This window comes from Bombina bombina, unplaced genomic scaffold (assembly GCF_027579735.1).
Source record: "Bombina bombina isolate aBomBom1 unplaced genomic scaffold, aBomBom1.pri scaffold_386, whole genome shotgun sequence".
In the NCBI taxonomy this organism is placed as follows: domain Eukaryota; kingdom Metazoa; phylum Chordata; class Amphibia; order Anura; family Bombinatoridae; genus Bombina; species Bombina bombina.
In genome coordinates, this window is record NW_026510936.1 from 509,348 (window position 1) to 536,005 (window position 26,658).

At 44.1% G+C, this 26,658-nt stretch overlaps 1 protein-coding gene across 1 annotated transcript in view; it reads left to right on the forward strand.

The window, feature by feature from the left end:
• Positions 1 to 25,046, forward strand: part of LOC128643534 (peroxisomal targeting signal 1 receptor-like) — a 53,886-nt gene extending 28,840 nt beyond the window's left edge. Inside the window, exons 3-9 of the mRNA XM_053696377.1 lie at positions 406 to 441; positions 15,590 to 15,722; positions 16,023 to 16,133; positions 20,320 to 20,419; positions 21,233 to 21,323; positions 21,446 to 21,565; positions 24,945 to 25,046. Coding sequence (XP_053552352.1) covers positions 406 to 441; positions 15,590 to 15,722; positions 16,023 to 16,133; positions 20,320 to 20,419; positions 21,233 to 21,323; positions 21,446 to 21,565; positions 24,945 to 25,046 — 693 coding nt within the window. The remainder of the gene's footprint in view (positions 1 to 405; positions 442 to 15,589; positions 15,723 to 16,022; positions 16,134 to 20,319; positions 20,420 to 21,232; positions 21,324 to 21,445; positions 21,566 to 24,944) is intronic.
• The last annotated feature ends 1,612 nt before the right edge of the window (positions 25,047 to 26,658 follow it).

The window sequence follows — 26,658 nt, forward strand, 5'->3', positions numbered from 1 at the left end:
ATTTTATAGCTTATTTATTTTATAGCTTATTTATTTTATAGCTTATTTATTTTATAGAGTATTTATTTATTTATTATATAGCTTATTTATTTTATAGCTTATTTATTTTATAGCTTATTTATTTTATAGAGTATTTATTTATTTATTATATAGCTTATTTATTTTATAGCTTATTTATTTTATAGCTTATTTATTTTATAGAGTATTTATTTATTTTATAGCTTATTTATTTCATAGCTTATTTACTTTATAGCTAATTTATATTTTATAGATTATTTAAATTCATTTTGTAGCTTATTTATATTTATTTTATAGCTTATTTATATTTATTTTATAGCTTATTTATATTTATTGTATAGCTTATTTATTGTTTTTTTCTACTGGACATCACATCTCTGTTTTTAGGTCGCCAAGCCGATTGGTGAAGCAACAGAAGATGAGGTAATGAACTGCTGTCTCCACAAATTTTATTTTGTTTCTTGCATGTGTATATATACCCGCCTGATAATCTCCCTCCCCCATATACACAAACTTGGTGCCCCCTATATACACATACACCCAGTGACCCCCTATATATATATATATTTATATATATATATATATATATATATATATACATACACACATACACCCAGTAAACACCCTGTATTTACTCACACCCGGTGACCCCTCTATATTCACATACACCTAGTGACCCCCTATATACACATACACCCAGTGACCCCCTGTATACACATACACCCTGTGACCCTATATATATATATATATATATGACCTCCCCATATACACATACACACCCAGTGACCTCCCCATATACACACACACCCAGTGACCCCCCCATATACGCACACACACACAGTGACCCCCCCATATACGCACACACACCCAGTGACCTCCCCATATACACATACACACCCAGTGACCTCCCCATATACACACACCCAGTGACCTCCCCATATACACACACCCAGTGACCTCCCCATATACACACACCCAGTGACCTCCCCATATACACACACCCAGTGACCTCCCCATATACACACACCCAGTGACCTCCCCATATACGCACACACCCAGTGACCTCCCCATATACGCACACACCCAGTGACCTCCCCATATACGCACACACCCAGTGACCTCCCCATATACGCACACACCCAGTGACCTCCCCATATACGCACACACCCAGTGACCTCCCCATATACACACACACCCAGTGACCTCCCCATATACACACACACCCAGTGACCTCCCCATATACACACACACCCAGTGACCTCCCCATATACACACACACACACCCAGTGACCTCCCCATATACACACACACCCAGTGACCTCCCCATATACACACACACACACACACACACACACCCAGTGACCTCCCCATACACACATACACCCATACACCCAGTGACTCCTCTTATATACATATACCCAGTGACTTCCCCATACACACACACATACACCCAGTGACCCCCCCTTATACACATACACCCATTGACCACGCTATACACATACCCAGTGACCTCCTTTATACACACATCCAGTGATCTCCCCATATACACATACACCCAGTGACCCCTATACACACACACACTGACCTCCCTATAATATATATATATATATATATATATATATATATATATATATATATATATATATATATATATATATTTATATATATATATAAATATACACACACACACACACACCTCCCTATATATACACACATACCCAGTGACCCCCTATATATATAAACATACACACACACACACACACACTGACCTCCCTATATATACACACATACCCAGTGACCCCCTATATATATAAACACACACACACACCCAGTGACCTCCCCATATACACATACGCCCAGTGACCTCCCGATATACACACACACCCAGTGACCCCCCCATATACACACACACCCAGTAACCTCCCATATACACATTCACCAGGTGACCCCCCTATATACACATACCCAATGACCCCCATATACACATACCCAGTGACCCCCTATATACACACCCACCCAGTGACCTCTCCATATTTACACACACACACACAGTGACCTCCCTATATACACACACACACACAGTGACCCCCATTATACACATATACCTATTGACCCCCCTATATACATACACATACCCAGTGTCCCCCTTTATACACATACCCAGTGTCCCCCTTTATACACATATCCAGTGTCCCCTTTTATACACATACCCAGTGCCCCCCTTTATACACATACCCAGTGACTCCCCATATACACATTCCCATTGACCCCCTATATACATACACCCAGTGACCTCTCCATATACACACACCGTGACCCCCTATATACACACACCCATTGACCCCCTATATACACATACCCAGTGATCCCCCCCATATACACAAATACCATGTGATCCCCCCATATACACAAATACCCAGTGACCCCCCTATATACACATACATCCAATGACCCCCTTTATACATACACACCAACCGACCTCCCCATATATACACACACACCCAGTGACCTCCCCATATACACACACACCCAGTGACTTCCCCATATACACACACCCAGTGACCTCCCGATATACACACACACCCAGTGACCTCCCCATATACACATACACCTAGTGACCTCCCCATATACACCCAGTGCCCCCCCTTTTATACACATACCCAGCGACCCCCTATATACACATACCCAGCGACTCCCCCATATACACATTTCCAATGACCCCCCCTTTATACATACACCCAGTGACCTCCCCATATACACACACACACTCAGTGACCCCCCTATATACATACACATACACCCAGTGACCCCCCTATATACACATACACCCAGTGACCCCCCTTATACACATAAACCCATTGCCCTACCTATATACACATACACCCATTGACCCCCCTATGTACACATACCCAGTGACCCCCCTATATACACTTTTCCAGTGGACCCCTTCTATTTACACATACCCAGTGACTCCCCAATATACACATTCCCAGTGACTCCCCTGTGAAGGATTATCGTCTACCCCGACTGGGTAGCTCCGCCAAGGATTCTCCCAGTGCCTGGAACCAGTCGCTATGTAGCAGAGAAAGTGATTTTAGCAGAAGCCTACCCAAATAACTAGACCGACTAGCATTCAGGTGAAAACACGAAGTCCACTTTATTAGGAAACACACACGGCATTTATACACAAACTGATCTTGATAAGAGTCTTATCAGTCCCTCAAATCTCCCGCCATTCCCACCCCTCCAGACAGGCTGGTGCCACCATAATGTCCATTGTTCCCCAGGGTCCAGCGGTACGGTGCATTCGGGGGTGGTTCCGGGGTAGCGGCGGCACTTCCAGGGTGTCGTTGGAAAGCCCTTGGTCCTCAGCTGATCCATGGCTGGGAGCTGGAGCTATGAACATCCAACCGTACACCGAGAAGGCCGCTGGAGACAAGGTGATGAGGGGGAGTCCGAAACCCCCAGTTCCCATGAGGTATTAATTCCCAGAAGAGCGGAGCTCTGGGACAAAGGACCACTGGAGCGACCTGGGTTAAAGAGGACCGGGGATCCGAGCTGATGCGGCCGGGCCGGCGGTTCCATGGGGCCGGCCAGCCGAAGGGCAGTCTGCTGAATAGAGCTCGGAAACCCTGGTTCCCAATGGGGCTCACCTCCGGCAACTGGCCCACCCCTCCGCCAACTGACCCACCTCTTGCCCTGCCCAAGGGGTAACAATTCCCAAGAGAGCAGAGCTCTGGGACAAGGGGCCTCTGGAGCGGCCGTAGGTAAAGTTTCCCGGAGGATGCTGGATGGGGTGGCTGACCGGTAGTTCCAGGAGCCCGAAGGGATAGGTCGGTCAGAGACCAGCTCTTTCAAGATCAGGTTCAGCATACATTTCTCCTACATTGGTGTGTCCGGTCCACGGCTTCATCCTTACTTGTGGGAATATTCTCTTCCCCAACAGGAAATGGCAAAGAGAGCACAGCAAAAGCTGCCCATATAGCCCCCCCATCTGGCTCCGCCCCCCAGTCATTCTCTTTGCCGCTCTGAACAAGTAGCATCTCCACGGGGATGGTAAAGAGTATGTGGTGTTAGTTGTAGTTTTATTTCTTCTATCAAGAGTTTGTTATTTTAAAATAGTGCCGGTTTGTACTATTTACTCTACAACAGAAAGTGATGAAGAGTTCTGTTAAAAGAGGAGTATGATTTTAGCAACAGTAACTAAAATCCATTGTTGTTCCCACGCAGGACTGTTGAGCCCAGAGAACTTCAGTTGGGGGGAACAGTTTGCAGACTTTTCTGCTCCAGGTATGACTAGTCTCTTTTCTAACAAGACATAGTAATGCTAGAAGACTGTCATTTCCCTTTTGGGATCGGTAAGCCATTTTCTTAGACTCATAACAGAATGAAGGCTTATAAATGGGCTATATACTGGTTGACACTATTGTGGGCTAAATCGATTGATTTATATAATATTTATATGATTTTTGGAGTGTTTTGAGACTTGGAAACACTTTTGGGAACGTTTTATTACGCCTGGCAGTGTGTTAGACACCTAATCTAGTCAGGAAGGCCCCTTCACTCTGGTATGCAGAGGGAGGAAGCCTCATTTTCGCGCCTTAATTGCGCAGTTACTTCTGGAAGCAGTGCATGCAGCTTCATGTGAGAGGGTCCTGTGGCCACAAAAACGATTCTAAGAGGCTTATTTCTGTGGTGAATAACCCCCAAGGAAGGTAAAGCCGCAGCAAAAGGCTGTGGCAGGGACTGTAGTGGGTTTAAACTGCTAAATTGAACAATTAGCTCCGGTTTGCTCATTTAAGGGGTTAAAGACTTGAAATTTGGTGTGCAATACTTTCAAAGCATTAAGACACTAGGGTGCAAATTTCGTAAAGATCGGATAATTCCTTCATAGTTTTTCAAACATTCAGAAATAAAGTGTACTCTGTTTATTATTTAAAGAGACAGTAACGGTTTTGTTTAAAAACGTTTTTTTTTTGCATTAATAGCCTGACTAAGTCTGTCTAACATGTCTGTACCTTCAGATAGATTATGTTCTGTGTGTATGGAGGCCAAGGTGATTCCCCCTTTAAATGTATGTGAAAATTGTGCCATGGCGTCCAAACAAAGTAAGGACAGTAATGTCACATTTATTAAGGTTGCCCAAGATGATTCTTCAAATGAAGGTAGTGGGGATAGTTCATCATCCTCTCCTTCTGTGTCAACACCAGTTATGCCAGCGCAGGCGACACCTAGTACATCTAGCGCGCCAATGCTTGTTACTATGCAACAATTAACTGCAGTAATGGATAATTCTATAGCAAATCTTTTATCCAAGCTGCCAACACTTCCCAGAAAGCGTGATTGCTCAGTTTTGAATACAGAGGATGAGCAAGTGGGCGCTGATGATAGTTTATCTGTAATATCCTCACACCAGTCTGAATTGGCAGTGAGGGAGGGGCTGTCTGAGGGAGAAATTTCTGATTCAGGAAAAGTTTCTCAGCAGGCAGAACCTGATATTGTGACGTTTAAATTTAAGTTAGAACATCTCCGCGCCCTGCTTAAGGAGGTGCTAACTACTCTTGACGATTGCGACTCTTTGGTAATTCCAGAGAAATTGTTCAAAATGGACAAATTCCTTGAGGTCCCTGTGCACGCTGATGCCTTTCCGATACCCAAGAGGGTGGCGGACATAGTGAACAAGGAGTGGGAGAAGCCAGGTATACCTTTTGTCCCACCTCCTATATTTAAGAAAATGTTCCCCATTGTCGACCCCAGAAGGGACGCATGGCAAACAGTCCCTAAGGTTGAAGGAGCAGTTTCTACGTTGGCCAAGCGCACGACTATTCCCATTGAGGACAGTTGTGCTTTCAAAGATCCTATGGATAAAAAATTGGAAGGATTGCTTAAAAAGATATTTGTTCAGCAAGGTTTCCTTCTTCAGCCAATTTCGTGCATTATTCCTGTCACCACGGCGGCGTCTTTTTAGTTCGAGGAACTAGAAAATTCGCTCAATAAGGAGACTCCATATGAGGAAGTCATGGACAGAATTCACGCACTAAAGTTGGCTAATTCCTTTATTTTAGATGCCGCTTTGCAATTGGCGAAATTAGCGGCGAAAAATTCAGGTTTTGCAATTGTGGCGCGCAGAGCGCTTTGGCTAAAATCTTGGTCGGCGGATGTGTCATCCAAGACAAAATTTGCTTAATATTCCTTTCAAAGGTAAGACCCTTTTTGGGCCAGAATTGAAGGAGATTATTTCAGACATCACTGGGGGAAAGGGCCATGCCCTCCCACAGGATAGGCCTTTCAAGGCTAAGAACAAATCTAATTTTCGTTCCTTTCGCAACTTCAGGAACGGAGCGTCTCCTAACTCTGCAGCCTCTAGACAAGAGGGTAACGCTTCCCAGGCTAAGCCAGCATGGAAACCAATGCAAGGCTGGAACAAGGGTAAACAGGCCAAGAAGCCTGCTGCTGCTACCAAGACAGCATGAAGGGGTAGCCCCCGATCCGGGACCAGATCTAGTAGGGGGCAGACTTTCTCTCTTTGCTCAGGCTTGGGCAAGAGATGTTCAGGATCCCTGGGCACTAGAAATAGTCTCTCAGGGTTATCTTCTAGAATTCAAGGAACTTCCTCCAAGGGGAAGGTTCCACATGTCTCGCTTATCTTCAGACCAGATAAAGAGACAGGCATTCTTACATTGCGTAGGAAATCTATTAAAGATGGGAGTGATACACCCAGTTCCAACAGTGGAACAAGGTCAGGGGTTTTACTCAAACCTGTTTGTAGTTCCCAAAAAAGAGGGAACTTTCAGACCAATTCTGGATTTAAAAATTCTAAACAAATTCCTCAGAGTTCCATCGTTCAAAATGGAAACCATTCAAACGATTTTACCAACAATCCAGGAGGGTCAATACATGACTACCGTGGATTTAAAGGATGCGTACCTACATATCCCTATCCACAAAGATCATCATCAGTTCCTAAGGTTCGCCTTTCTGGACAAACATTACCAGTTCGTGGCTCTTCCATTCGGTTTAGCCACTGCTCCCAGAATTTTCACAAAGGTGCTAGGGTCCCTTCTAGCGGTTCTAAGACCGAGGGGCATTGCAGTGGCACCTTACCTAGACGACATCCTAATCCAAGCGTCGTCCCTTGCCAGATCAAGGGCTCATACAGACATTGTATTAGCTTTTCTCAGGTCTCACGGGTGGAAGGTGAACATGGAAAAGAGTTCCCTGTCCCCGTCTACAAGAGTTCCTTTTCTGGGAACAATAATAGATTCTGTAGAAATGAAGATTTTTCTGACAGAGGTCAGAAAATTAAAGCTTCTAAAGGCTTGTCAAGTTCTTCAATCTATTCCTCAGCCTTCCATAGCTCAGTGCATGGAAGTAATAGGTTTAATGGTTGCAGCAATGGACGTGGTTCCTTTTGCTCGAATTCATCTAAGACCATTGCAACTGTGCATGCTCAGACAGTGGAATGGGGATTATGCAGACTTGTCTCCCCAGATTCAAGTAGACCAGTTAACCAGAGACTCACTCCGTTGGTGGTTGACTCAGGATCACCTGTCTCAGGGAATGAGTTTCCGCAGACCAGAGTGGGTCATTGTCACGACCGACGCCAGTCTATTAGGCTGGGGCGCGGTCTGGGACTCCCTGAAAGCTCAGGGTCTATGGTCTCGGGAAGAGTCTCTTCTCCCGATAAACATCCTGGAACTGAGAGCGATATTCAATGCGCTCCAGGCTTGGCCTCAACTAGCGAAGGCCGGATTCATAAGATTTCAGTCGGACAACATGACGACTGTAGCTTACATCAATCATCAGGGAGGAACAAAGAGTTCCTTGGCGATGAGAGAGGTATCCAAGATCATCAAATGGGCGGAGGATCACTCCTGCCATCTATCTGCAATTCACATCCCAGGAGTAAACAACTGGGAGGCGGATTATTTGAGTCGTCAGACTTTCCATCCGGGGGAGTGGGAACTCCACCAGGAGGTCTTTGCCCAGTTAACTCAATTATGGGGCATTCCAGACATGGATCTGATGGCGTCTCGTCAGAACTTCAAGGTTCCTCGCTACGGGTCCAGATCCAGGGATCCCAAGGTGACACTGGTGGATGCATTAGTGGCGCCTTGGTCGTTCAACCTAGCTTATGTGTTTCCACCGTTTCCTCTCCTTCCCAGGCTCGTAGCCAGGATCAAACAGGAGAAGGCCTCGGTGATTCTGATAGCTCCTGCGTGGCCACGCAGGACTTGGTATGCAGACCTGGTGAATATGTCATCGGCTCCACCATGGAAGCTACCTTTGAGACAGGATCTTCTAGTACAAGGTCCATTCGAACATCCAAATCTAGTCTCTCTGCAGCTGACTGCTTGGAAATTGAACGCTTGATTTTATCTAAGCGTGGGTTTTCAGATTCAGTTGTAGATACTCTGGTCCAAGCCAGAAAACCTGTGACTAGGAAAATTTACCATAAAATATGTAAAAAATATATCTGTTGGTGTGAATCCAAGGGATTCTCTTGGAGTAAAATTAAAATTCCTAAGATTCTTTCCTTTCTCCAAGAGGGTTTGGATAAAGGGTTGTCAGCGAGTTCTCTAAAAGGACAAATATCTGCTTTGTCTGTTTTGTTACACAAACGCCTGGCAGCTGTGCCAGATGTACAAGCTTTTGTACAGGCCTTAGTCAGAATCAAGCCTGTTTACAGACCCATGACTCCTCCATGGAGTCTAAATTTAGTTCTTTCAGTTCTTCAAGGGGTTCCGTTTGAACCTCTACATTCCATAGATATTAGGTTACTATCTTAGAAAGTTCTGTTTTTGGTTGCTATTTCTTCTGCTAGAAGAGTTTCTGAATTGTCTGCTTTGCAGTGTGATCCACCCTATCTGGTATTCCATGCAGATAAGGTTGTTTTGCGTACCAAACCTGGTTTTCTTCCAAAAGTGGTTTCCAACAGGAATATTAACCAGGAAATAGTTGTTCCTTCTCTGTGTCCGAATCCAGTTTCGAAGAAGGAACGTTTGTTACACAATTTAGATGTGGTCCGTGCTTTAAAATTCTATTTAGATGCAACAAAGGATTTCAGACAGACTTCATCTTTATTTGTCGTTTATTCTGGTAAGAGGAGAGGACAGAAAGCTACTGCTACCTCTCTTTCTTTTTGGCTGAAGAGCATCATCCGATTGGCTTATGAGACTGCCGGACGGCAGCCTCCTGAACGAATTACAGCTCACTCTACTAGAGCTGTGGCTTCCACATGGGCCTTCAAGAACGAGGCTTCTGTTGATCAGATATGTAAGGCACCCTTTTGCCAAATTTTACAAATTCGATACTTATGCTTCTTCGGAGGCTATTTTTGGGAGAAAGGTTTTGCAAGCCGTGGTGCCTTCCGTTTAGGTAACCTGACTTGTTCCCTCCCTTCATCCGTGTCCTAAAGCTTTGGTATTGGTTCCCACAAGTAAGGATGAAGCCGTGGACCGGACACACCAATGTAGGAGAAAACAGAATTTATGCTTACCAGATAAATTTCTTTCTCCTACGGTGTGTCCGGTCCACGGCCCGCCCTGGCTTTTAGTCAGGTTTCAAATTTTTTCTTTCTATACACTACAGTCACCACGGCACCCTATGGTTTCTCCTTTTTCTCCTAGCCGTCGGTCGAATGACTGGGGGGCGGAGCCAGAGGGGGGGCTATATGGGCAGCTTTTGCTGTGCTCTCTTTGCCATTTCCTGTTGGGGAAGAGAATATTCCCACAAGTAAGGATGAAGCCGTGGACCGGACACACCGTAGGAGAAAGAAATTTATCAGGTAAGCATAAAATTCTGTTTTCTCACAAAAGGCAAGGGTTTGGAGATTGTGGTTGCTCTGAGGACCCTTGCAACCCGGTATCCGTGACACCCCCTATATACATAAACCCAGTGACCTCTCCTTATATATACACACACACACTCAGTGAACCCCTTGTATACACATACACCCAGTGTTGTCCTCCTCAAAATACACATACCTAGTGACCCTCCCTATATATACATACCCAGTGACCCCCCCCTATATGCACATACTTATATATATATATATATATATATATATATATATATACACACACACACAATGACCCCCCTATATACACATATACCTAGAGATCCCCCTTTATACACACACACACACACAGTGAACCCTCATATACACACACACATATATATATATATATATATATATATATATATCATGTAATTGGCAAGAGTCCATGAGCTAGTGACGTATGGGATATACAGTCCTACCAGGAGGGGCAAAGTTTCCCAAACCTCAAAATGCCTATAAATACACCTCTCACCACACCCACAACTCAGTTTGTGCTTGATTTCTATTATTTCTTCTACGATAAGCACTTCTAAGCATTCTGAAGCCCAATTCCTCAGAGTACAGTGTTTGTCAGAGGGATGTGAAGAGAGTATCGCCTATTGATTTTTTTTATGTTTTTTCTCACGGAAAATCTGCTCAAGGGTTCTCTGTTATCGGTCGTAGGGATTCATCTCCTACCTCCCTTTTCAGATCGACGATATACTCTTATTCCATTACCTCTGCTGATAGTTTTCAGTACTGGTTTGGCTATCTGCTATATGTGGATGTGTGTCTTTCGGTAAGTATGTATCATTATTTAAGACACTCTCAGCTATGGTTGGCGCTTTATGTATTTATATAAAGTTTTAAATATATGTATTTACTTATATTTGCCATGAGTCATGACTATGTGTATTTCCCTTTGCAGTCTGGCAGTTTCATTATGGGAATCATGTTTTAGGAAGTTTGTCTTACCTGGGGTATAGTCTTTTTTTTTCCAATTTGACTTGTTTTTTCTTTAAACAACTTGCGGGCAAATTAGGCTTGCGAGGGCACAAAATGCTGTTATTTATTGCGTCATTCTTGGCGCAAGAGTTTTTTGGCATGAATGTGCGTCTATAATGACGCAAGTTTGTCATTTCCTGCGTCTTAGTTGACGCTAGGTTGTTTGGCGAGAAATTGTGTTTGTTATGATGCAAGTTGCGTCATTTCCGGATGTTTTTTGGCGGCAAATTTTTTTTCTTGCATCATACTTTAACGCCAAAAAATTTAGTTTTATTTTACCTCACTATATGCTCCTTGCCTTCTTTATGCTCAGAGGGCTATGCTATTTGCTTTTTTGCCAATTTTAGCATTTGCATTTTTTCCCATTTCTGAAACTGCTATATGTGGAAATAAGATATTTTTGTTTAAATGTTGTTTTTTCTTTTACATTTTACAAGATGTCTCAATCTGATCCTGTCTCAGAAGCTTCTGTAGGAACCATGCTGCCTGAACACAATTCTACCAAAGCTAAGTGTATCTGTTGTAAGCTAGTGGAGATTATATCTCCAGCTGTAGTATGTAACAGTTGTCATGATAAGCTTTTGCATGCAGAAAAGGTTTCTATTAGTGCTAGTATAGTATCTGTTGTTCCCTTAACATCTAAAGTACTTGATATCCCTGTTGATATGAAAAATTATATTGCTGATGCGATACAGAAGGCTATGTCTGCTATTCTGCCTTCAAATAAACGTAAAAGGTATTTTAAAACTTCTCAAACGACTGATGAAATTTGTAATGACCGACAACATACTGATATATCCACCTCTGATGAGGATCTCTCTGACTCAGAAGATCCTACTTCAGACATTGACACTGATAAATCATCTTATCTTTTTAAGATTGAGTATATTCGTTCCTTGTTAAAAGAAGTGTTGATAACTTTGGATATTGAGGAGTCTGGTCCTCTTGATAATAAATCCAGTAAATGTTTAAATTCTGTCTATAAACCTCCTGTGACTACTCCTGAGGTTTTTCCTGTTCCTGATGCTATTTCTGATATGATTGCTAAGGAATGGTCTAAGCTTGGTACTTCTTTTGTTCCTTCTTCAAGGTTTAAAAAGTTGTATCCTTTGCCAGTGGCTAAATTAGAGTTTTGGGGAAAAGTCCCTAAGATTGACGGGGCTATTTCTTCTCTTGCTAAACGTACTACTATTCCTATGGAAGATAGTACTTATTTTAAGAATCCTTTAGATAGGATAATTGAATCTTATCTAATGAAAGCTTATTTACATTCTGGCTATATTCTCAGACCTGCCATTTCTATAGCTTAGCACAACGGGAAAAAGATTCTGATTTGCATAGCATTGTTCGTTTGCTTCAACATGCTAATCATTTTATCTGTGATGCTATTTTTGATATCATCAAGATTGATGTTAAATCTATGTCTTTGGCTATTTTAGCTAGAAGAGCTTTATCGCTCAAATCATGGAATCCTGACATGGTATCCAAATCTAGGTTGCTATTTCTTATCATTCCAGGGCAATAATATATTTGGTTCCTAGTTGGATTCTATTATTTCCACTATTACTGGGGGGAAGGGAGTTTTTTTGCCCCAAGATAAAAAGTCTAAGGGTAAATCTAAAGCTTCTAATCGGTTTTGTTCCTTTCGTCAGAATAGAGAACAGAAAACCACTCCTTCCCCTAAGGACTCTGGCTCCAATTGGAAACCATCTTCGAGTTGGAATAAATCCAAGCCTTATAAGAAACCAAAGCCAGCCCCCAAGACTGCATGAAGGTGTGGCCCTCAATCCAGTTCTACTGGTGGGGGGGCAGATTGAAATTATTTCAAGACATTTGGGCAGGTTCCGTTCAGAATCATTGGATTCAGAGTATTGTCTCTCAGGGGTATCAAATAGGTTTTAGAATAAGACCTCCTGGGTTTTTTTTTTTCTCACGTTCCAACAAATCCTGTGAAAACTCAGGCCTTTCTGAAGTGTGTTTCAGATCTGGAGTTTTCAGGAGTAATTGTACCAGTTCCACTTCTGGAACAGGGTCTGTTTTTTCCCCCCAAAATCTATACATTATCCCGAAGAAGGAAAATTCATTCAGACCAGTTCTGGATCTGAAGTTTTTGAATCAATATGTAAGGGTCCCAACTTTCAAGATGGTGACTATAAAGACTATACTGCCTTTTGTTCAGCAAGGTCATTACCAATGTTCCCTCTAATTTTTTTTTGTGTGTGCAATTATTTTTTTCTGTGTGCGGGCTTGATACAGCTTGTGTGCGGCATTGAGCACACACACACACACATATATGTGTATATATATACACACACACACACACACACAAGCAATACTGATTAAATAGATCCTCATGTAAAAGCAGCAATAGCATTACACAGTACTACAGATATTGCTCAAACTGTATATCAAAACTGTCAGCTTGTGACACAGACAAGCTTCAGTCTCCTGCATAACCTCCTCAGATGCCTAGACCACCTTGTGAGCATAATTTAACCCCACATCTGCCAAAAAGGGCTACAGTGCATTGTATATGAATACGCTGCAATCCTCTCTGGTAGCCAGGGGGATAAATAATGATTAGCATGTTTGTTTGTTTTTGTTAAAAGAATCCTGGATTGGAAAAAAGACAAAAAAGCTTCTTCTATTGCTAGACTAAGTTGTGTGAGCATTGTGCACTATTTCATGACCCTGTGTGTGTTTTTGATTAACCTCTAACTGTCACAAACTTTCACTGGCAGGTGAATAGGAAAAATGCTTCTATTCAAAATTAAAATAAACTAATGCACATTTTAATTTTGACTGGAATGTCCCTTTTAAAATAATTATTTCCCCTTTTTTTCATACACTTGCCAGTAGAAATGATATATTTATGGTATTATGCCCTAGTATAGCATCACATATAGCAAGGTTTGACTGTGTACTCAAATGTATTCCTATGCATATGCATTATTTCTGTTCAGTAAATGAAAGGAATGTCACCAGCAGCCTGTCTATGTATGTACATGCAAAAGCATTACTCCTATGTTATAAGTTTGACTGAAATATTGATGAAGAAAGAAAAAAACTATTTTACAGTGCTGTATCACACAACAGGGAGATCCTATAGAAATCTCAGATGAATGCTAATGTGTTGACAGTAAAACATTTTAAAAAAATGCTGATAAAGGCTAACATGTTAACTCAGAAGAAGACTAAGTAATATTTGCCTCTAAAACTGTGATAACCTGCAGCAAAAGCTACCATCATGCCAACTTGGTAACTTAAGGCATGTGAGGAAAATCTCCAACCCTCACCTACTCGGCTGCCTTCAGTGTCTGCTCTGCTGTACGGCGGAGGGAGGGCTGCACTTCTTCCACTGACATTCTTTCTATCGTTTCACTGGAAATGCTTATTTCCTGCTGCCCTCCGTTTTGATCTGTGTTTGATCTCTCTGGTCTCTGACAGCACTGTGTGATTTATGCACACAGCTGTCAGTCAGCTTAGGTCCTCCCCCTCAGTGTAGCACAGAAAACAGATTAAGCTGTTCTACACCGGAGGGACCTTTTAACAGTGCCTATGTCAAACGTCTTGCAGCTGTGTTTTCCTAAAGGCTAGCAGTGATGAATTAAAAAAAAAAAAAAAAAAAAACTTTCTACATTCTTTCTGTGTTTTGCGCGGCCTGATGTACTGCCTGCGCTACACAGAGAGGGAAGGTGCGCGGCCGCGCTACCGCGCACCTTAGAGGAAACATTGGTCATTACATGTCCTCAATAGACTTACAGGATGCATATCTTCACATTCCGATTCATCCAGACCACTATCGGTTTCTGAGATTCTCTTTTCTAGACAAGCATTACCTATTTGTTGCTCTTCCATTTGGCCTAGCGACAGCTCCAAGAATATTTTCGAAGGTTCTTGGTGCCCTTCTATCTGTAATCAGAGAGCAGGGTATTGCAGTGTTTCCTTATTTGGACGATATCTTGGTACTGGCTCAATCTTTTCATTTAGCAGAATCTTACACAAATCAACTTGTTTTGTTTCTTCAAAGACATGGTTGGAGGATCAATTTACCAAAGAGTTTCTTGATTCCGCCAACAAGGGTCAGCTTTTTAAGTTTCCAGATAGATTCAGTGTCCATGACTCTGTCTTTAACAGACAAGAGACGTTTGAAGTTGGTTTCAACCTGTTTAAACCTTCAGTCTCGATCATTCCCTTCAATGGCTATGTGCATGGAAGTTTTAGGTCTCATGACTGCAGCATTGGAAGCGATCCCCTTTGCTCGTTTTCATATGAGACCTCTGCAGCTATGCATGCTGAATCAATGGTGGATGGGGTATTTGTGAATTTGAGTGGATTTACATTCAGACTTTCCTGATTTACCTGTCATACATATGGTGAAGCAATATATACAATTAAAAATTCTTAGTTGAAAGATTTCCAAGACTCGTAGGCTAGGATTTATTGATTTTTTATTATTATTGAGTCAGGGACCAGACTCTATCCCGTGCATGAGCATATTGCAAATTGATCTAGAAGGTGGTGCGGTCTCTGTTTTGGTAATTATATATATATTATGCCCAGTGACCCCCTTTATATACACACAGTGACCCCCCTATACACAGACACACTCAGGAAGCTTCTCACTCTTGCTCATTCTGTCTCTTGTTCACTTTATCTTCCTCTGTCTCTCCCTGTGTTTTTCTCTCTATTTCTGTCTCCTCTTAGCTGATTTTCTACAACATTAGTTTCTTATTCCTTCCTCAGCTTGTATCAGAGTTCCTGCAGTCTCGTACACCCTCCCTGCAGTCTCGGGCACCTCACACCTTTAAGATGGATGGTCTCTTAGCGGAGATGCAGCAAATAGAACAGAGCAGCTTTAGGCCTGAACCCTTGCGAGGTAACTTGGGAACCATAAAGGGATGTCTACTATTCCTTCAGGGGATGGGGCGGTCAAGAGAAGAGCAATGTGTAAGTGTACAATGATTAAAGGAAATATATGGGGGAATGTAAAGTCTGTACATTACAAGGAGCAGTACATACAGATGTATATGTTGTCTATAGAGCGCTCATCCCCGTGTATGACCTGTTTATTCTCTTTCTGACTCTATCTCTGATGCTCGTCTCCTTACACTGCACACCTGATCCTCTTCCATGCCGTCTTGCACCCTCCCTGTAACCCTGTTGATCTGTGTTCTAGCACCTGGTGTGGCAGACCTGGCATTGTCACAGCACTGGACAGAAGAGTTTTTCACATCAGAGCCAGATCCTGTGGTGGAAGACTGGAGCCGAGAGTTCACTGAGGAGGCAGGTGAGAGAACGTCACACATTGTCACAAGTGGTCACCTCATACATCAGACACTGAGGGATAATACAAAGTAGAGACAAAGGACCACTAAATACAGTAGAATTGCATAATAAAAAGACGCTCAGAATTTCAACTAAAGAGTAGATTTGTTTCTTAAACATTCCCCCCCATTTGTCTGCCCCCTGTATCATGTGACAGCCATCAGCCAATCACAGACTAGTATACATATACTCTGTGAACTTGTGCACATGCTCAGTAGGAGCCAGTGCCTCAAAAAGTGAGTATATAAAAAATAATGTAAAAAATTTGATAATAGAAGTAAATTGGAAACTCTCTTAAACCTGCAGCTCTATCTGAACCATAAAAATGTAATTTTGTCTTTAGTGTCCCTTTAACTAATTTTAATCTTATATTGAAAAAAAGGAATAACCAGTAGATATCAAGATTTTTATTGTTACTAGAAAACAGTACCTAGCAACGGCACGTTAGCTTTTTATTGTTACTAGAAAACACTACCTAGCAGCGGCACGTTAGCTTTTTATTGTTACTAGAAAACAGTACCTAGCAACAGCACGTTTGCTTTTTATTGTTACTAGAAAACAGTACCTAGCAGCGGCACGTTAGCTTTTTATTGTTACTAGAATACACTACCTAGCAGCGGCACGTTAGCTTTTTATTGTTACTAGAACACAGTACCTAGCAGCGGCACGTTAGCTTTTTATTGTTACTAGAAAACAGTACCTAGCAGCGGCACGTTAGCTTTTTATTGTTACTAGAACACAGTACCTAGCAGCGGCATGTTAGCTTTTTATTGTTACTAGAATACACTACCTAGCAGCGGCACGTTAGCTTTTTATTGTTACTAGAAAACAGTACCTAGCAGCGGCACGTTAGCTTTTTATTGTTACTAGAAAACAGTACCTAGCAGCGGCACGTTAGCTTTTTATTGTTACTAGAAAACAGTACCTAGCAGCGGCACGTTAGCTTTTTATTGTTACTAGAAAACAGTACCTAGCAGAGGCACGTTAGCTTTTTATTGTTACTAGAATACACTACCTAGCAGCGGCACGTTAGCTTTTTATTGTTACTAGAAAACAGTACCTAGCAGCAGCATGTTAGCTTTTTATTGTTACTAGAAAACAGTACCTAGCAGCAGCAGCATGTTAGCTTTTTATTGTTACTAGAACACAGTACCTAGCAGCAGCATGTTAGCTTTTTATTGTTACTAGAAAACACTACCTAGCAGCAGCAGCATGTTAGCTTTTTATTGTTACTAGAACACAGTACCTAGCAGCGGCATTTTAGCTTTTTATTGTTACTAGAAAACAGTACCTAGCAGCGGCACGTTAGCTTTTTATTGTTACTAGAAAACAGTACCTAGCAGCGGCACGTTAGCTTTTTATTGTTACTAGAACACAGTACCTAGCAGCGGCACATTAGATTTTTATTGTTACTAGAAAACAGTACCTAGCAGCTGCACGTTAGCTTTTTATTGTTACTAGAAAACAGTACCTAGCAGCGGCATGTTAGCTTTTTATTATTACTAGAAAACACTACCTAGCAGCGGCACGTTAGCTTTTTATTATTACTAGAAATCAGTACCTAGCAGCGGCACGTTAGCTTTTTATTGTTACTAGAAAACACTACCTAGCAGCGGCACGTTAGCTTTTTATTGTTACTAGAAAACACTACCTAGCAGCGGCACGTTAGCTTTTTATTGTTACTAGAAAACACTACCTAGCAGCGGCACGTTAGCTTTTTATTGTTACTAGAAAACAGTACCTAGCAGCAGCACGTTAGCTTTTTATTATTACTAGAAAACTGTACCTAGCAGCAGCATGTTAGCTTTTTATTGTTACTAGAAAACAGTACCTAGCAGCGGCACGTTAGCTTTTTATTGTTACTAGAAAACACTACCTAGCAGCGGCACATTAGCTTTTTATTGTTACTTGAAAACAGTACCTAGCAGCGGCACGTTAGCTTTTTATTGTTACTTGAAAACAGTACCTAGCAGCGGCACGTTAGCTTTTTATTGTTACTAGAAAACAGTACCTAGCAGCGGCACGTTAGCTTTTTATTGTTACTAGAAAACAGTACCTAGCAGCGGCACGTTAGCTTTTTATTGTTACTAGAAAACACTACCTAGCAGCGGCACGTTAGCTTTTTATTGTTACTAGAAAACAGTACCTAGCAGCAGCACGTTAGCTTTTTATTATTACTAGAAAACAGTACCTAGCAGCAGCATGTTAGCTTTTTATTGTTACTAGAAAACAGTACCTAGCAGCGGCACGTTAGCTTTTTATTGTTACTAGAAAACAGTACCTAGCAGCGGCATGTTAGCTTTTTATTGTTACTAGAAAACACTACCTAGCAGCGGCACGTTAGCTTTTTATTGTTACTAGAAAACACTACCTAGCAGCGGCACGTTAGCTTTTTATTGTTACTAGAATACACTACCTAGCAGCGGCACGTTAGCTTTTTATTGTTACTAGAAAACACTACCTAGCAGCGGCACGTTAGCTTTTTATTGTTACTAGAAAACACTACCTAGCAGCGGCACATTAGCTTTTTATTGTTACTAGAAAACAGTACCTAGCAGCGGCACGTTAGCTTTTTATTGTTACTAGAAAACAGTACCTAGCAGCAGCAGCGGCACGTTAGCTTTTTATTGTTACTAGAAAACAGTACCTAGCAGCGGCATGTTAGCTTTTTATTGTTACTAGAAAACACTACCTAGCAGCGGCACGTTAGCTTTTTATTGTTACTAGAAAACAGTACCTAGCAGCGGCACGTTAGCTTTTTATTGTTACTAGAAAACAGTACCTAGCAGCGGCACGTTAGCTTTTTATTGTTACTAGAAAACACTACCTAGCAGCGGCACGTTAGCTTTTTATTGTTACTAGAAAACAGTACCTAGCAGCGGCATGTTAGCTTTTTATTGTTACTAGAAAACAGTACCTAGCAGCGGCACGTTAGCTTTTTATTGTTACTAGAAAACAGTACCTAGCAGCAACACGTTAGTTTTTTATTGTTACTAGAAAACTGTACCTAGCAGCGGCATTTTAGCTTTTTATTGTTACTAGAAAACAGTACCTAGCAGCAGCACGTTAGCTTTTTATTGTTACTAGAAAACAGTACCTAGCAGCGGCACGTTAGTTTTTTATTATTACTAGAAAACACTACCTAGCAGCGGCACGTTAGCTTTTTATTATTACTAGCACGTTGGCTTTGCATTGCGACTAGGTTTTTTTTTTTGGCTTTGCCAGAGTCTCTCATGATGCTATAACTAATGCCGCATTTGCTGTCAGACCCATTTATTGGTGGGTGTTCTCTAGCCCCTCCACTGTTAACCTTGTTTTCATCCAGGAGTCTCATGGCCTTGTGTGCCCGGTAACCCATGATGGGTAGAGTTTACTTAGTAGCGTTAAAAGTTAGAGAATTCAATCCCGTGAAGCACTCTGGAATTTTCTGTTAATCTCTAATAAAATTAGTGTTATGTCTGCAACAGAAACAACCTTGTTGCACAGTTCTGTTTTAGAATTGGCTGCATTCAGCACAAGTGCTAGACACAGTGTTACTCGTGCACACTGTAGGTCAGGCACCAGAGCAACAGGTTGGGATATGTCTACTGCAGTTCCCTTGGGTGAAGGCCTTTGTTTATTGCTCCTACAGTATAAGGGAGACCTGTTACAGACCCCATTGGCCATCATGCTGGCTGGTACCATTTCAGAGGACCTGACCCATACTGGAAGACTTCCTGCCTCTCAGCATCTTTTAATTATGACAGAGCAAATGCTCTAATTCCCAGAGGTCAGGGTGCAGCCCAACAGAAGAGTCGCATCGTCATTACCTCACAACAATTATAGAAATAGCCTGAATGATTTGCATCCTGCATACTTGAGTATGCTGTAGGTTATCTGACCCTGTAACAGTCTACACTGTAATTGCTTAACACATTTTACGTCTGGCCTCTGACTGGTCACAACAATAAGGACGAGATGAACAGACATACCAAGGACACACCCTGTGCAAACCCTCAACTGCTCGGAAATAGCAAAACGTATTTATTTTTTTAAATAATTATATTAATGTAGTTTGTGTATTACACTGTGTATAGGAATCGTTTAAAAATCTGCAGTTTTATTTATTTTTTAACTTTCCTTTTGTTTTTCTGATTTTCCTCCCACAGACCCTCTGTCCTCCCCATCCCGCTGGGCGGAAGAATATCTGCAACAGTCAGAAGAGAAGCTGTGGCTGGGCGAGAGTGAGGGAGCGATGGCGCAGAAGTGGTGAGAACTAGGTGACAGCGTAAGTGCTGACAGAAGCCGGGTATTACATGGAGCGGCCCCTCAGAGCGGATCTGGGGAGCGGACACCACGGACCCTTTGCTCGGGAATGTGGTCCTGATACAGTGCAGCTTATGTGCACCCGGGAGCAGTTACTGAAGCTAATACTGTGAGGCTGTAATAGCAGAAAATACTGAAGCTCTGCAGCGTGTAGCTGAACCCAGCTGGTTGCTGGGCCAGGCAGGAGCAGATAAATTAGGCTCGGAACAGGTTGGAGACGGTGGGAATCCGTACAGCAGTGGTAAAAACAGATATACAGGGCCGCAAGGTGAAAAATAAATTGTATCCGTCTTTATCGACAGAGGGAGGCTGAGGTATATAACCAGCTTGCAACAAGAGAAACCAATGCCTTTGATGCCCTGCTCAGCGCTATCTGTGGCGCTAGGTGTTTAGCTCTATCTGTCGTGAAATAAATACTTCTAGTTACTACCCATTCCTGGAACCCCCAAGCACAATTATCTCCCTATCCCCCAGTATAATTAACCTGCACCCTTAACAGCAATTAACACACTTTACCAGCTTGTATTTCCCATCACAGTTACATTGTATTATTTTTGTTACCACAACCACCCTATATAATCTACTCCTCTATAAGCTATTACCCCTTAAATAACCCACCACATCGTCAGCCGTCTTCTGCCTTTAGAAATAGCAAGGATGTTGTATATAAGTGGGGGCCAGCTCAGCTCTCCCCGTTTCTCATCACATTAGCCCTCTTCTCCCTCTCTTCTTATTTGCTCTTATGTCTGTGTTCAGGTGTGAGGAGTATCAGCCGGACGACGAGTTGCAGAGAGAAGCTAAATCCCTCTTGTCACAAGTGAACGATCCGAAGCTGACCAATAGCCAGGTGCGTACGGCTGAGTGTGCGAACTGTTATCACTTTTATAGCGCCTCCCTCATCGCTCCTTTCCTCTCTCAGAATCACCATCCATGTCCCTCTCTTACTCTGATGTACTCTCTCCCTCCTAGTTCCTACAGTTTGTGAGGAAGATAGGGGATGGCGAGCTGTCTCTCTCTCACACGCCGGGCGCTCCCTCCCAGGTGGTCTCGCAGGCAGAACGGTGGTCAGAGCAGTTTGTACAAGAGCAGGTAGTGGTTCAGCACAGGGTCAATAGGCAGGTAGCGAGGAACCAGACCAGAGCCCCCCACTAACATTCTCCCTCAGCTTCATTATCTTCCCACTGCCTCACTAATTGTAATTGCCCGTCATATCACGCTGCTGTCTCACAGTCTCTCCCTTATTCACATGTGGTAACGTCTCTCCCCTCCTGGTCTTGCCCTGTAGTCTGACTGTCTCTCCCCTCCTGGTCTTGCCCTGTAGTCTGTCTCTCCCCTCCTGGTCTTGCCCTGTAGTCTGACTGTCTCTCCCCTCCTGGTCTTGCCCTGTAGTCTGACTGTCCCTCCCCTCCTGTTCTTGCCCTGTAGTCTGACTGTCTCTCCCTTCCTGGTCTTGCCCTGTAGTCTGACTGTCTTTCCCTTCCTGGTCTTGCCCTGTAGTCTGACTGTCTTTCCCTTCCTGGTCTTGCCCTGTAGTCTGACTGTCTTTCCCTTCCTGGTCTTGCCCTGTAGTCTGACTGTATCTCCCCTCCTGGTCTTGCCCTGTAGTCTGACTGTCCCCTCCTGGTCTTGCCCTGTAGTCTGTCTCTCCCCTCCTGGTCTTGCCCTGTAGTCTGACTGTCCCCTCCTGGTCTTGCCCGGTAGTCTGACTGTCTCTCCCCTCCTGGTCTTGCCCTGTAGTCTGACTGTCTCTCCCCTCCTGGTCTTGCCCTGTAGTCTGACTGTCCCCTCCTGGTCTTGCCCTGTAGTCTGACTGTCCCTCCCCTCCTGGTCTTGCCCTGTAGTCTGACTGTCTCTCCCCTCCTGGTCTTGCCCTGTAGTCTGACTGTCCCTCCCCTCCTGTTCTTGCCCTGTAGTCTGACTGTCTCTCCCCTCCTGGTCTTGCCCTGTAGTCTGACTGTCTTTCCCTTCCTGGTCTTGCCCTGTAGTCTGACTGTCTTTCCCTTCCTGGTCTTGCCCTGTAGTCTGACTGTCTCTCCCCTCCTGGTCTTGCCCTGTAGTCTGACTGTCCCTGTAGCGAGGAACCAGACCAGAGCCCCCCACTAACATTCTCCCTCAGCTTCATTATCTTCCCACTGCCTCACTAATTGTAATTGCCCGTCATATCACGCTGCTGTCTCACAGTCTCTCCCTTATTCACATGTGGTAACGTCTCTCCCCTCCTGGTCTTGCCCTGTAGTCTGACTGTCTCTCCCCTCCTGGTCTTGCCCTGTAGTCTGTCTCTCCCCTCCTGGTCTTGCCCTGTAGTCTGTCTCTCCCCTCCTGGTCTTGCCCTGTAGTCTGACTGTCTCTCCCCTCCTGGTCTTGCCCTGTAGTCTGACTGTCCCTCCCCTCCTGTTCTTGCCCTGTAGTCTGACTGTCTCTCCCTTCCTGGTCTTGCCCTGTAGTCTGACTGTCTTTCCCTTCCTGGTCTTGCCCTGTAGTCTGACTGTCTTTCCCTTCCTGGTCTTGCCCTGTAGTCTGACTGTATCTCCCCTCCTGGTCTTGCCCTGTAGTCTGACTGTCCCCTCCTGGTCTTGCCCTGTAGTCTGTCTCTCCCCTCCTGGTCTTGCCCTGTAGTCTGACTGTCCCCTCCTGGTCTTGCCCGGTAGTCTGACTGTCTCTCCCCTCCTGGTCTTGCCCTGTAGTCTGACTGTCTCTCCCCTCCTGGTCTTGCCCTGTAGTCTGACTGTCCCCTCCTGGTCTTGCCCGGTAGTCTGACTGTCCCTCCCCTCCTGGTCTTGCCCTGTAGTCTGACTGTCTCTCCCCTCCTGGTCTTGCCCTGTAGTCTGACTGTCCCTCCCCTCCTGTTCTTGCCCTGTAGTCTGACTGTCTCTCCCCTCCTGGTCTTGCCCTGTAGTCTGACTGTCTTTCCCTTCCTGGTCTTGCCCTGTAGTCTGACTGTCTTTCCCTTCCTGGTCTTGCCCTGTAGTCTGACTGTCTCTCCCCTCCTGGTCTTGCCCTGTAGTCTGTCTCTCCCCTCCTGGTCTTGCCCTGTAGTCTGACTGTCCCCTCCTGGTCTTGCCCGGTAGTCTGACTGTCTCTCCCCTCCTGGTCTTGCCCTGTAGTCTGACTGTCTCCTCCTGGTCTTGCCCTGTAGTCTGACTGTCTCTCCCCTCCTGGTCTTGCCCTGTAGTCTGACTGTCTCTCCCCTCCTGGTCTTGCCCTGTAGTCTGACTGTCCCCTCCTGGTCTTGCCCTGTAGTCTGACTGTCCCCTCCTGGTCTTGCCCTGTAGTCTGTCTCTCCCTTCCTGGTCTTGCCCTGTAGTCTGACTGTCTTTCCCTTCCTGGTCTTGCCCTGTAGTCTGACTGTCTTTCCCTTCCTGGTCTTGCCCTGTAGTCTGACTGTCTTTCCCTTCCTGGTCTTGCCCTGTAGTCTGACTGTCTTTCCCTTCCTGGTCTTGCCCTGTAGTCTGACTGTCTCTCCCTTCCTGGTCTTGCCCTGTAGTCTGACTGTCTCTCCCCTCCTGGTCTTGCCCTGTAGTCTGACTGTCTCTCCCCTCCTGGTCTTGCCCTGTAGTCTGACTGTCTCTCCCCTCCTGGTCTTGCCCTGTAGTCTGACTGTCTCTCCCCTCCTGGTCTTGCCCTGTAGTCTGACTGTCCCCTCCTGGTCTTGCCCTGTAGTCTGACTGTCTCTCCCCTCCTGGTCTTGCCCTGTAGTCTGACTGTCTCTCCCCTCCTGGTCTTGCCCTGTAGTCTGACTGTCCCCTCCTGGTCTTGCCCTGTAGTCTGACTGTCCCCTCCTGGTCTTGCCCTGTAGTCTGTCTCTCCCTTCCTGGTCTTGCCCTGTAGTCTGACTGTCTTTCCCTTCCTGGTCTTGCCCTGTAGTCTGACTGTCTTTCCCTTCCTGGTCTTGCCCTGTAGTCTGACTGTCTTTCCCTTCCTGGTCTTGCCCTGTAGTCTGACTGTCTTTCCCTTCCTGGTCTTGCCCTGTAGTCTGACTGTCTCTCCCCTCCTGGTCTTGCCCTGTAGTCTGACTGTCTCTCCCCTCCTGGTCTTGCCCTGTAGTCTGACTGTCTCTCCCCTCCTGGTCTTGCCCTGTAGTCTGACTGTCTCTCCCCTCCTGGTCTTGCCCTGTAGTCTGACTGTCTCTCCCCTCCTGGTCTTGCCCTGTAGTCTGACTGTCCCCCTCCTGGTCTTGCCCTGTAGTCTGACTGTCTCTCCCCTCCTGGTCTTGCCCTGTAGTCTGACTGTCTCTCCCCTCCTGGTCTTGCCCTGTAGTCTGACTGTCCCCTCCTGGTCTTGCCCTGTAGTCTGACTCTCCCCTCCTGGTCTTTCCTTGCCCTGTAGTCTGTCTCTCCCCTCCTGGTCTTTCCTTGCCCTGTAGTCTGTCTCTCCCCTCCTGGTCTTTCCTTGCCCTGTAGTCTGACTGTATCCTATGCTGGTGTTCGGTCTCTTCTCTCAGACTCCTCTCTATCTATCTGTGCTTCAGGCTGATGCTGAGCGATGGGTCGACCAGTTTGCTCCGCTGGAGAAGGACTATGAGAAAGCAAAGGCTGGTGTTGAGGTAACTGCTAGTTTCTTTGGAATATAGAGTGTTTGTTTTTTACTGCTGTGGCTGGGGAGGGTCTACAGGGTGCGATCAGAGGACAAGGGTAGCTGCACAGTGCGGATGGTTAAAGGGATAGTAAAGTCTAAATTAAACTTTCATGATTCAGATAGGGCATGTCATTTTAAACAACTTTCTAATTTACTTTTCTTCTACTAGATACGACGAGTCCACGGATTCATCCTTACTTGTGGGATATTATCCTCCTGCTAACAGGAAGTGGCAAAGAGCACCACAGCAGAGCTGTCTATATAGCTCCTCCCTTGACTCCACCCCCCCAGTCATTCTCTTTGCCTATACTAAGTAATAGGAAGAGGTAAAGTGAAAGAGGTGATAAAATGTTAGTTTTTATTTTCTTCAAGCAAGACTTTTTTATTTTAAATGGTACCGGTGAGTGCTATTTTTCCCAGGCAGCAGATGGATGAAGATTTCTGCCTGGAGACTGATGATCTTAGCAGTTGTCACTAAGATCCAGAGTAGTTCCCACAGAATGGCTGAGGAGTACTTAAGAAACTTCAGTGTGAGTAACGTTTTTCATGCTACAAGCATTGAGGTATGTTCAGTCATTTTTTTCTGGAGAGACTGTGTTATTTCAGAACTGGCTGACAGTATTCCCATAAGGGAAGGGGTAAGCAGTAATCCTACATGTGATAGAAGGGTATTACTGGGACCTGTATGTTATGGGCTGAAACAATGGTTGACACTGATAACATAATGTTTGTTGAGCAAAACGATTTTATGTTTGGAAGGCAATTAATGTTTTTTTGTGTAAAGCAAACGTTTTTTACTTTTGATGGCACTGGAGGGTTCACATGGCTTTCTTTAAGACTTGGGTATATGGAAATCCACATGGCTAGGTTCTAGACCGCTTTAGAGCGGTTTTTACAAGGCAGTGAGACATCAATGTAGATGGGCGGGGCCTAATTTCACGCCTCAGATGTGCTGTTGAATTCCCCATGCAAGCAGCAAGCTCCATCTCCGGTGGGCCTCAAAGGAAAGATTTGGCCTAATCGAAATGTTAGAGTGATTTTACAGACCCCTGAGGGCAGGTAGGCGCCACAGCCGAGCTGTGGCGAGGTGCAGGGGGTTGATTGGTTAATTTCATAACGTTTTTTGAGTAACGTTTTTTCCCATTAAGGGTTAAGCATACCTTTCTTGTGGTGCAATCTTAGCTGGCAAGATAAGACACATATATGCTAAAATTGGGATAATTATAACATTTTAGAGCAGTTTTGGAAAAATTGTGCGCTTTTTTTCTCTTAAAGGCGCAGTACCGTTTTTCAGATTGTTATTTTTTTCACTAAATAAAGTGTTTTCAAGCCTGTTTGTGGTCATTACTAGTCTGTTTCAACATGTCTGACATTGAGGAAAGTCAATGTTCTATGTGTTTAGAAGCCATTGTGGAACCCCCACTTAAAATGTGTCCCTCATGTACTGAAAGGGCCTTACATTGCAAAGAACATATTTTAGGTGATAAAAGTATGTCTCAGGATGATTCTCAGTCTGAAGAGAATCAGGTTATGCCATCTAATTCTCCCCAAGTGTCACAACCTTTAATGCCTGCTTAAGCGACGCCTAGTACTTCTAGCGCGTCGAA